Consider the following 13,453-nt stretch of genomic DNA (forward strand, 5'->3'; position numbering starts at 1 on the left):
TACTGGTATAATTTATTTTCTTTCTTATATTTTAATTTAAAAATTAAATATGAGAAGCTCTGGTATTTTCTTCTGCACCTGAACAAACTGGCTCATGCTATTGAATTGTTTTCTTAAAGTTTGCATTTTAATTAATTTATTTAATTTTAATTATAATTACATTTAATTTTAATAATGTTTTAATGTATTTATTCTTTTGTTTCAAATCATCATATTAAGTTCCCAATTTATAATCTTCTTAATTTTTCAGTCCCTTTAGTGTCATTAACGGCTTTCTTATTGAGTGAATTCAAAATGATAATATGTTGAAATTTTAAAGACAAAATATACTTAATTATACATATTACTGTGTTCATTTATCTATCAGTGAAATTATTTCATAGTTGGTACAGATTAATGTATATCTTATGAATATATGACCTGAAAGTAAATTCACATACTTTACCTTAGTAAAAAAAAAAAAATGTGTTACCAAACGTATTTTTATGCTCTTTTCTTTTTTTTTTTTTTGTTTTCTTCTTTTTTTGAGACAGAGTTTCGCTCTGTCACTCAGGCTGGAGTCCAGTGGCCTGATCATGGCTCACTGCAGCCTCAGCCTGCTGCATTCAAGTGATCCTCCCACCTCAGCCTCCTGGGACTACAGGCATGTGACAACATGCCAACTAATTTTTTTGTTGTTTAATTTTTTATAGAGATAGGGTCTCCCTATTTTGCCCAGTCTGGTCTTGAACTCCTGGGCTCAAGCATTTCTCTGCCTTGGCCTCCCAAAGTGCTGCGATTATAGTGTGAGCCGCTGTGCCCAGCCTATTTTTATTTTCTTTTTTCATTTATTTTTACATTTTCTCTCTTAATTTCTTCTTCTTCTACAAAAATGTAGTGTTTACAGTAAAGGTATCTGTATGTGGAAGGTTAGTTATTATAATAATATTGGTGTTTTATGTATGACAAACATGCCATAAGCATTAATTCTATTTTTGAAAAATTATTAAACAATTAATATGTATAAATATTACAACAATGAACACTCATAACATCCAGCTTAAGAAATAAAACACTACAGGTACAATTCAAGTTTTCTATGTATCTCTCTCCTATTGCCCCTCCCATTCCTTCCCTTCTGAATTTGCTGTTTATTTTTTCATGTATGTCTTTACTTTTTATTAATTTCATTAACATACTTAATATGTGATATTAATTTGCAAATTTTGGAAATAAAAATTTTTCATATATTCTTTTGCTTTTTTTCACTCACCATGTTTGCGATAGTTTATAGTAAATATAAACTATTTGTACTAAATGTTAGTGAATTGTTCTTTAAAGTGTTAAAACAATTTACTCTCCTCCAAGTAGTCTATGAGTGTCTCTTGCTCTGTATTTTCAGAGTATGCATTATGATTTATGATTTCTGTCATTTGCTCTTGCTAAAGTTGCATGATGATATTGATTATAGCCCATAAGTAACCACCCACTGTTCAGGAAGCAAATGGGATCATCCAGAGCAAAGTGAAAACTCAGAAGCTATACATTTGGTCCCTGTGCGAGAGCAACAAGAAAGCAAAGAAAACAAAACAAAACAGAAAAAAATCTGTTATTACAAAAAACGGAACCATGTAATTTCCTTAACTCAGGGACTTTAGTACCTCATAGTCTCCATTAGCAGGCCACCCCCAAGAAAATATTTAATTCTAAGCCAGAACATTATGCTTGTCATACAAAGACCTTCTAGAACTATCCCTACCCACTTTCAAATGATGGCAATGCCTATGCCTTACCACTTAGAATGATGGGGCCACAAAGGCATTGATGTTTTACTAGGCAATATTGAGGAATTTACAAAATAGTTGCATAACAACTCTTCTGTCAAAGTAATTACATGAATTTTATCAGTGGGAGTGGACAGATGTTTGAGCACAGTGGCCTTAGACCACACCATATAATGAAAAGTTGTCTTACACATCTCAGTTAGCTGAGAGTATTTTCCAGAATGACCATCTGGCAAAATAACCCATCAAAACAAAGTCCCCAGGTGAATCAGCTGAAAAAGAAAGACGAATACTTTGACTGCATAAAAAATAGACTCAGTAGAGAATATGTAAAATAAATGTTAATAAAAAATGCTTTTGTGGGGAGCATATTAACTATTCATTTAAGGGGGGTAACACATTTTCTAATGGTGCTCAATAAGTAAAATGTTATCTTGGGTATTTATCTAATTTTTATTAACAGTAGATTCTGAACTGTTTGACATTTAAATTTTTCAGCACTGTAAGAGAGAAGCATGCTCTTTCATACTTACTTAGATGTATAAACATGAATAAAATTATCTCAGTAAAACTACTAATAGTAAAAAAACTGGCTTAGTGAAACACTTCAATCAGTTCCAGAGACAACAGAAAAATGTAATTTCAGCTTTCAAGCTCAAGAAGGATGCTTTTGTTAATGAGGCTGGGTATCTATCCTAAAATAAAAGTGACCTGGCATTTAATGATAACTCAGTGATTAATATGCAGTATAATAACATGTGGTTTACTGGATTATTATAACTCTCCTTATACATTGAAAGCCATATTTCATTTGTAAAAGTGTATAATTGCAATCAACTCTTTGAATAAACTTCTCTCTTCTATAGTCCTATTTTGAAAGAAAGTTCAAAAATGTTTGGCCCATCTCTGTTCATAGTTCCAATAATTATGAATCTGTCCTAATAAAGTGTTTGGAAGATTTAACTGTTTAGTTTAAATAACATTTACCATTTTTTCTTAATTACAGTTTTAATATAGGTAATATGCAGAAAACTTGGAAACGACATTAAAGTTCAAAGGAAAAATAATCCTCAAATCACTGGAACTTTTCTCACATTATCTCTTGGCTCCAACACAAAATAATTTTAGGATTTCGTCCCTTGGTAATCATTTTGTCTGGACTCTATTTCTCATATTTTTTTTCTCAGCCATTTCTTGGTTATTTTGTGTTGTGATTGCTTATAATATGTTTCCTTGTTTTATGCTATCCTTATAATAAGATCTTAAGGATGATTTTATATATATCTCTCTCCTTATTATGCATTCATTTAAAACTGAAAAATATATATTATTAAAGCCCACTATGTGTGAAACACTGCATGGGAATGATATGCATGGGAATATATAACAGCCAAAGGTCATCTCTTCATGGAACTTACTAACCACGGTTAAGGTGCAAGTGCCTAAATTTTGTTGTCAACGCACAACATCCTTAATCTCCTTTGCTGTCTGTACAATGCAGCACAAGGACTGTTGCCTTTTGGTTGAGCAATAGACATTGGATGAACATTTATAAGTAACGAACAAATTAATGTTAAACAAGTAGTTATTTGTTTCTTACTTATATTGCCATATTCCTTCTGGTAGACACTGGACAGGTAGGATGCTGCTTACTGAATTGTGAAATTTTATACTATGATGTAACATTTATAAAATGCTTTTGAGTTAGCAAACTGTTTTATCTTACAGGGTTTCAGTGAAGCTCAAGTAAAACAATACTTACTTACTATTAAAAAAAAAGAAAGGTAGTGGGTGGTGTTATTTAAATGGAGTCCTTACGGTATCAAACTACTCATTAACAGGAAAAATATTTAGTAACCCCAGTCATCTAAAACATGGCCATGTGATAAAAAAAGAAACATGGCCTTTCATTTCCAAGTATCTATTGCATTTTCTTAATGCACAAATAAAATAATATGGCTTCTAGAAACTATGGGAAAATATATAAAATGCAGCAGAAAATAAGTTAAAAGATGAGTTATATCCAGTTTCTGGTTCAACGAGCTTTCAACATTATACAAGGAAAGATCATGTTACACACACACAAATGTGCATGCACACACCCATGCAAAATGTATTTAGAGCTTCTCCTTGCATTTGTCACCTGGTTAATTCCAATTCGTCTTTCATATTTAAAATTAAACATTACTTTCTTAAACAAAATTTCCCTGAACCTCTTCATCAGGTTTTTCTTAAAAGTTTTTCATATCATCCTGAGTTTTTCCTATATAGCACTCACTGTATTTATAATTACATTGTTGTACGAACATCCTAGAGTATACCTACACAGACCTAGATGGTATAGCCTACTATGCACCTAGGCCATATATGATAGCTTACTTTTCCTAGCCTACAAACCTGTACAGCATGTTACTATACTGAATACTGTAGGCAATTTGTGCATATAAACATAGAAAAGGTACAATATAAATACAGTTTATTATAAAAGGTAAAACATAATATACCTGGATAAGGCACTTACAGTGAGTGGAGCTTGCATAACTGGAAGTTGCTGTGGGTGAGTCAGCGACTGGCTGATGAGTGAACATGAAGGCCTACGACATTATTGCATGGTACTGTAGACTTCATAAACACTGTACACTTAGGCTACACTAAATTATTAAAAATAAAGTAATTGTGCTATGACATTAGGAAGGCTCATACGTCAGTAGGTGAAAGGGATTTTTGTGCTCCATTATAATCTTCTGGGCCCAGTGTCATATATGTGGTCTATCCTTGACCAAAATGTTGTTATGGAATGCATGGCTGTCTTTAGTATCTGTCTCCTTACTAGAGAATAAGCATAAAAAAGGTTCTGCACACTAGCAAAGTGTCCAGCATGGAGTGTGAGCTCAAGAAATAGTTACTGCATGCAATAAGTCTAATATATAAAAGAGTATGGCAGGGAAAGGAGAGAGAAAAACAAAATGTGGTGGGAATGTAACAGAAGGGGAAAGCACAATTAATGTGTGTTCAAAAAACACTGTGAAATTTTAAGTGGACCTTAGAGGATGTGTGTAGTGCTGAATGTGGAGCTTCATAGCCACACATAGAGGGGTGATCTAGAAAGGATGGCTTGGAAGAAGCATGAATGTTCATGGTCAACATATCCATGAGACACAGCAGACACAGTGCCCAAAGCCTATGATATGCTGTTAGGGGCCCACAAAACATTTTAAATTTTAATTTCTTAATCGGAAAAAAATGAATCTAATAATATGAATATATAATAATGAATCCAATATATGCCAATGCAGGCTTAAAATGTAGTTTTTAATACTATTTTTTGAAGTCCACAAAGGTAAAATTGCACAGGGCCCCTGAAAGTCATACTGCAGCCCTCGGAATGATATCTGATGTTCAGTAGATAGTATTCGGTTAGAACTTAGAAAAGAATAAATAATCTAAGGCTTAAAATGTAGGTTAGCCTCAGGTAAAGGAGAGTACAAATGACAGGCTGTAGAGATTCTTCAAATTTGGGTTGACTTTCGGAGTCTTTTTGTGTTAATGTCTTGCTTACTGCAGGGCTTCAGGAAGAGAATTCTTGCAGGAAGGAATAGCACTGGTTGGTATTAGAAGTTGGGTGATCAGTTAGGAGCCTTTTGCCATGTCTTACATGGGAGCTGAAGAAATTATGGTAGAAAGAAATGGAGGAGATGGATATTACAAAAAATCAGATAAACATGTACCCAGGAATTGTAGATCATATATGGAAAAGCTTCCTTTTCCCGACATAACCCCCCAAATCATAATTATATATTTGTGTTCCCCGTAACAGTAAGTTCCATGTGAGGAAGGACTATACTAATCTTACTGCTGTGTCCTCAGGAAATTGAACACAAGACACTCAAGAAAACAGGAGAGTCAGACTCTTGTAAAAGTGTATAAACCTTTGTAGTTAGAACTAGGTCCCTGACCAATCCATCCCAATCATCGAAGCGAATGCCCAAAGCCTCAATATGTGAAATATACCTTCCAATTGATTGATGGTTTGATTATTCTGTAGAGCAAAACAGAAGTAACAACATACACATTAATTATAACCTATTTTAAAGTTGATTTTAAATCATTCTTTTTTCTAAATTCAGAAATCTCTGCTTATGGTCTGTAATTAAATCTATATTTATAACCCCAATGTATAGATTTATATGCAGCATTAACTCATATCATGTAGAGAGAAAGCTACAATTACATAAAACCACATAATATGCAATGAGTACAGTTGTGTTGTATACAGATTTGTTAGCTTTCTCAGTAAGTTTCTCAGCCAGTGTAATTTGTACACTTAGCATGTACCAAGCCTTGAGTGAAAATACAGGATGAGTATGACCTGTGATGGCACATATTAGATAGAAGGGGAGCACCTAGTCTAGCAGGAAGGTTAAGGCAAGGCCTTAACTAAGGAGAAGTAATGTCTACCTCAAGTCTTGAAAGAACAAATGCTGGTCAGGTAGGGAGCAGAAGCAGAAGAGCACACACATTTATAAAATTACAAGAATTAGACGTTTAAAAATACTTTGGTAACATTTGGAGCAACAGTTTCTTTATCCATGGCAAGAGAGTATTATGTTTTTTACCACTGTTCAGCTATTTTTCACATTCGTTAGGAAAGATAAATAAAAACAGCATAAAGATTACGAACTCCCTCATGTTGAAGTTAAAATATTCAGTGTAGTATATATATTTTTGATAAATATTTTTATTAATAAATAAATAAATTATTAATAAATAAAATTTTGAAAGAATATATATTTAAAATATATATTTTGAAATGTATACCTTTTTTTGCACAAAGCTCGCTGTGTAGCATTGATGATTAAATAAGCTGCCTATCTGTGTTTGAGAATATCTTTTCTTGGAGACAGAGGAAGAGACTAAGTGAATCTTCCATAAAATTCCAAACTGTGATTCACTGATTCGGTAAGTTGGGAAGGATGAAGAATAATAACAGTGTTAAATCACTGAGGATATATTTAATAGTATATTAAAAAACCAAATAATTTTATAGTGTTGAAATTATACCATACGAACTATGAAATATTCATTTTTTTCTATACCAATATATGAAGACTGAAAGGTGTCAAAATATAATTGTGTAATTGGTCATTTTTAGAGACATCCATAGAATTCATAAACAATATTCACTGAAATAAATTCAGGAGAGAATTTTCAGAATTAGGCCTCACTGGCAGTTTGAAAGTGTTGAATTGTTCTCCCACGTTGTGTGGCAGTTCTGGGGCTGTATTCAAAACGTTGGTATCTAGGTAGGAAATGAGTCAAAGTCGACGTTACTCTTGAGGTTAAAGGTCTGTTTCTTTCAATCAGTTCAAACTGACAGGCCTCCTGCCATCACCTCCTCCTTAGCCAGGCAGACAGGCCCTGGCCGTCAGTGTGAAAACATCTGTTGAATGGATTTATTGACTGGATCTTGTTTTTTCTCTCCCTTTCTCTATTTTTTTTTCTTTTTCCTTCACACCGTTTATTATGTCTCTGACCTGATGAACTTAATTTGTTGACATGTCGCTCAGTGTCTCCCTCAATCCTTGTCTCACATTTCTTTCTACTGTGCTCTTTTCTTGGCAACAGCCCTTCCTGGAACCCCCGCACACACGTGCGCTCTCTGTGCGCCAAGCTCCTCTGGCTGCGGTTGGCATGGATGGATTAGAGAAACACCGTCTTGTCTCCAGGACTCACTCTTCCCCTGCTGCCTCTGTTTTACCTCACCCAGCAGTGGACCGCCCCCTCCAGCCTGGCTCTGCAACTGGTAGGAATCCCTAAAGACTCTCTCTAATAGGCAGGCTAAATGCACCGTTCTTGTAGGATTAACCGATTTAAATGCTCTGAATCACTCCAACAGCAGAACACTCCATTTTAACCCAGTGCAACCCAAATTTTATGAGGTTATATTGGCTATAAGACAAACAGCACATCTGATAAATCTTGGGCTTAGTACTAATAGCCTCATAAATTGCTATCATCCAAGGGCCTGGAAAATACATCAACAGGTGCATGAGTTTTTTGGAAATGAAAATCCCTGCAACATTCTTTAGCAGTGTTCCTCAATCTCTTCTCTTACCTTCTGCCCAGTCACTAGGAAATTGATGATGCTTGCCTTCCTCATTTGACTCCAAAGAGTACCCTTTAACCAGTTTGGTTTTTTTTGTTTGTTTGTTTTATTTCATTGTTTTCTTCTGGTTCCCCATGCAAATGACTCATGGGATTCTATAGTACCAAAGCAAACTTTACTTGATTCTATGTATGTTACTTTCATTTCTATTTATTATGGAATCTCTGGGTGGGCTTTTCGACCAACCTCTTCCTTTGTCTACAGCTGTGTTTGATATTTCAGAACCTGACTACAGAGGAAAACAAGCCAGATAATTCCAAGGCCAAAGGAAGGTTAAGTGTGGAACACACACACACACACACAAAGGGTGCTATTCCCTCTGCAAAGGAACAGTGCTGTACATATATGCGTGGATAATTATTTCTTTTTGTGTACTCTACTCCATTCTAGTTCCGTGTTCTCAAACTGTGGCTAATCAAATGAAAGATATTGTAGCCCTAAGAGACTCATAACTTGGATACTGCAGAAGGAGAATTTATATGTACCTTCCCCAAAGGCTCTTTTGAGTTCTCTGATTTATTTTAAAATCCATTTTCAGGATTCAGAGCTTGTTTTTGTGGCTTCTGTGACCTCATGCAAGCCTTCGTGCTTGGAAAAGTTAAATCTATTTTCTAAAACCATATTCCCAAGCCTTGGTATTATCTTTAGTTTAAAAATTAATGAATGAAATGGCCAAGTTAATTAACTTTGGTAGGCATCTTTAATAAGTATGCATAGAAGCTACTTTTTGTAATGTTTTATGCCATAAGAAAACATTCCATACTAGGAGCTATGAGCTGGGTCTATTTCTTTCTCCGTACTAGCCATTGCCTCTGACTCTTCTACTTTCAGGAGCATAGCAAAACTGCCCAGATATTCCGGAAAACCCAGGAACACTGCCCAGTGTTAGTGGCAGCCTTTTGAATCAATCATGCCTGGTGCTATCCCTGTGGATTCACCGAGTTTTTGCTCAAAACCAGATACATGATACAGAGGAATAATTTTTTGCATGTAGAAAGAGCAATAGCCTTTAAGAATTACCTGATCTCTATTCTTTCTCCTGAAAGTGTCTTTTATTCAACCCTAATATTTCAGAAAATACAGAGTAACAACAATTCTATCAAAATAACTGTTTCCATTGACTGAAATAATTTCCTTAATATTATAATAATATTAAAAATTAAAAATAATAATAAAAATAAATCCCTTAAGTAAGCTTAACTACAAAGTTTCATGTTGATGTGCCCAAGTTTGCTACTGTATATTACTGTAATCCTGTGGATAAAGTTTCTTTCCTTGGTTAAGAGGGGTGGCCCTTTTCTGACATACTTCAGTGTCTTCTAGTTTTCATATGTTCCTTTGAATGAATGAAGCAAGATATCTGAATATTAGAGAGAACCTGGAGTTTAAGGAAACTGTGTTGCCAAATGGATAGGGTTTGTAGACCTTAGAAGAATCCAGATGGAAGGGTAGACTGTAAACCCAGCAACATAAACAGGACATAATCCTACCCTGATCATTCAAACAAAGACTAGGTCATTTCAGAGAGTTAGGTTTTTTCCCCCTCATAATGTCAACATTTTAGTATTTATCAAAGCGTGTATTCCAAAAACAAATAGGAAAGTGAACTTAAGATTCTTTTTATATATAACGGATTTGATGAGGCAATTCCTTGTCCACATGAGATATTATATAAAATTATTTTAGAAAACACAGGATTTTGTACTTAATAGGCATTCAATAAACATTTTAGTTGAATCAATGAATATTAATTTCATAATAAACACGAATTTACTAGTTCAAATTTGAATACACTGAAAGTAAAAGTTACATTGTAACTATTGTTCCGCTAAAGGATAGCTAAGTTATTTACAAGTTACAATAACTAAGAGGAATATTTGTTAGCTCATTTGAACTTACAAGAATGTTGCATCTTTACACTGAAAATCTTACAAGAAAAAGGCACAATATTTTAAAATCATGCAACATATGCAATTTATAATAATAGCTCTCCACTGGCATTGGGATTAAAATATATATATACTTGATATGTAACATTCATTTAGTACTATTCCAAATCCTAAGGAAATGAAATGCACCATCTTCACTCTGCTATTCCACATATTGCTCTGGCTTTAAACCAATCTTAAATTTCCCCTGTAGCCTGAAAACTACTGTAATCCACATGATCTCAAAAATCACTTTAGTATTTCTAATGATCTTGATTTCAGATGAGAACTGTAAGGTTTTCATTCTAGTATGATTGAAAATATATCTTTTAAGCACTAATCTCCTTTCTTTTGACTTTTTAATATCTATTTGTTGCAGACATGTTAAACAATCTAAAGGAACATTCACATATGTTCTTTAGGAATACAGTAGACACTCTTATCTGCATCGGAGCTATTCTAAGACTCCCAGAGAATGCCTACAACAGCCAATAGTATTGAACCAGTTGAGGTCAATAGGAACCCATTTCTGTTCATGTCTTCCACCCATAAATTTATGGCCTTTTCTATCTTAACTAAGCACTTTTCACATGCTGTGGCCATAGCTTTTGTAGTGTGAGGTGTGGTGGGACAGGAAAACAATCACAAATTTCTTTTTTCTTCATCACAACTTCAGGGATAGAAGATTCCCTCTTACTGTAGAGCTTAGCAACCTTAGCATATGATTTTTTTTTTAATTTCCTTAAGTCGAGAACTTAAACCTTTCATTTAAAGGAAGCCCTTTAAGGCTTGTCTTTGGCACATCCAAACTGTTAGCATCACTACTCTTGCACTTTGGAGCCATTATGAAGTAAAAAATAATTAAAAGCATGCACTGGTGACACTGCCACAGTCAACCTGATCATCCAGACAGCTACTAAATGACTAATGGGCAGGTGACATAGAGAGCATGGAGCTGCTGGAGAAAGGGATAATTCACATCCTGGGCAAGCCGGAGTGGGGCACTGTAAGACTTCAACATGCTGCTCAGAATGATGCACAATTTAAAACTTAGAATTTGGTTGTTATATAATTGTGTATTTCTGGAATTTTCCAGTTAATATTCTCAAACCATAGTTGAAACTGTAGAAAGAGAAACTGCAGATGGGGAAGGGGAGAGGCTATTGTATTTGTATTTTTTTTTAAAATAAACTCATACGATCTCACATTCTCAATAGCTGTTCCACTAAATAGCAAGGTAGCGGACACAGATACATTATAAAGCTAGGCGGCTGGCTTAAATCTATCCTCTAAGAGCTATACTTTTTGGTGCTACTAAAAAGTTATTTAACACAAAAGTCACATAATTTTCAATGCACATCATTTAAACCTTCACCATCCATGTGCATCCTCCACAGCCCACTGGATTAGCCACACAACTCCCTTTCTGACAAGAACAAAAAATGTTCCAAGGGAGAAATATTATCTGAGTTTAGTCAGTTTTGGAAAGATGCTGTCTTCATTCTATTTCCTGAGAGTAGAAAGTAGGCATAAATTGCATAAAATTATTTTTAAAGATAATTTTTTTTTGAGACGGAGTTTTGCTCTTGTTGCCTAGGCTGGAGTGCAATGGAACGATCTCAGCTCACCGCAACCTCCGCCTCCCTGGTTCAAGTGATTCTCCTGCCTCAGCCTCCCTAGTAGCTGGGATTACAGGCATGCACCACCACACCCAGCTAATTTTTGTATTTTTAGTAGAGACGGGGTTTCTCCATGTTGGTCAGGCTGGTCTCGAATTCCCAACCTCAGGTGATCCGCCCATCTCGGCCTCCCAAAGTGCTGGGATTACAGGCGTGAGCCACCAGGCCCAGCCTTAAAAAAATGATATTCTTAAGACTGTACTGTAAGTTTTTCCCCCAAACAAAAGACATAATTGAATTTAACCTTTATCACTAAATATTTGGTGAATATGAATACATGTATTTTTGGTAGAGACGGGATTTCTGTATGTTGCTCAGGTTGGTCTCCAACTCCCAACCTCAGGTGATCCACCTGCCTTGGCCTCCCAAAGTGCTGGGATTACAGGTGTGAGCCACTGAGCTGGGCCTGAGATAATTGTTATATATTAATTGAACTTTTGTGGTAACATTTGTACTTTTGAGAATTATAAAAATTGATACATGTTCATTGAAGGCAATTTGGTAAATCTAGAATATTATAATGGAAAGTCACTCATTATTCTCCCACTCAGAGGTAACCTCTATTAAAATATGTTTATACTTATTTTTCAATCAATACTTTTTACTCTATAAGCTTCTCTTTAATAGAATAAAGAAAAGTGATTTGTATTTGTATACATATCTATGTGCATGTGTGTATGTGTATATCTGAAAGTATGTGTGTATATTTGTATGTGTGTATATATATACAGTGTATATATGTGTATATGTGTGTATAATGTATACACAGTGTATATATGTGTATGTGTGTGTGTATGTGTGCCTGTGTTAAGGCCTTCTAGAGTAGCTTCTGTTATTACTCATATTAGAATAGAGAGACTAATTTTTTCTTTTGTCAGGAAATCTATTTTTTAAATTGCTGTCCTCAAATATATATGCTTGAAATTTCTTTCAAAAAACTCTTCTAAAATTTACTCATCTAATAATCACTGAAGAAGATAAAAAGAGCTATCTTCTTTATTTAGGAGATTAATTCAACTTGATCACATATATCATGTATCATGTATCATAACATAAACATTAATGTAGAAAATATGTTTATAAATATAGTTATATAATACATATTATTTATGTGTATCTCATATATATACATACATAAACACACACATATATGTTTTTTGGGGGGTATGCTTTTTATACCTAAGAATTTCATCCTATTACCTTCACACATGTTTTGAAGACAGACTTATTGGGACACAAGTTGTTTGTCTGAAAAGTCTGGAAATGTGATCAAATGTTCAAGGGGTTTAGCACTGAAGAGTAGAAGTCTGAGGCCAACCTGATATGCGTTTCTTTGTGGGAAGCCTGGTTTTTCTTTTCTGGAGATAAGACATATTTTGTTATCTTGTTAATTTAAAAAAAATCATCTTTGTGATAAACATTTGCAATTACTTATTGATGCACAAATTTTTTTCCACTTATGGAAATATCCTCAATTAGTCCTATTTCACGTATACCTTGTTTTATTACATTTTACTTTAAAAATTGAAGGTTTGTGGCAATCCTGAATTGAGTAAGTCTATTGGTGCCACTTTTCCAATAGCATGTGTTCACTTCCTGTCTCTGAGTCACATTTGGGTATTTCTCATAATATATCAAAACTTTTCATCATTATTATATATTATAGTGATCTGTGATCAGTGATCTTTTTCATTATACTGTAAGTTCTAGGGTACATGAGCACAACGTGCAGGTTTGATACACAGGTACACATGTGCCATGTTGGTTTGCCGTACCCATCAACTTATCATTTACATTAGGTATTTCTCCTAATGCTACCCCTCCCCCAGCCCTCCACCTCTAGACAGGCCCTGGTGTGTGATGTTCCCCACCCTGTGTCCAAGTGTTCTCATTGTTCAGTTCCCACCAGTGAGTGAG

The 13,453-nt window shown here is 34.6% G+C and overlaps 1 protein-coding gene across 29 annotated transcripts in view; it reads left to right on the forward strand.

Moving 5' to 3' along the window:
- HDAC9 (histone deacetylase 9) overlaps positions 1–13,453 on the forward strand; it is a 911,712-nt gene that overhangs the window by 629,994 nt on the left and 268,265 nt on the right. For all 29 annotated transcript variants that reach the window (XM_016957129.4, XM_063814075.1, XM_054687406.2 and 26 more), the window contains one exon: positions 7,389–7,566. In XM_016957129.4, the coding sequence (XP_016812618.1) occupies positions 7,389–7,566 (178 nt within the window). The remainder of the gene's footprint in view (positions 1–7,388; positions 7,567–13,453) is intronic.

The sequence above is a fragment of the Pan troglodytes genome, chromosome 6 (genome assembly GCF_028858775.2).
Source record: "Pan troglodytes isolate AG18354 chromosome 6, NHGRI_mPanTro3-v2.0_pri, whole genome shotgun sequence".
Taxonomy (NCBI): Eukaryota; Metazoa; Chordata; class Mammalia; order Primates; family Hominidae; genus Pan; species Pan troglodytes.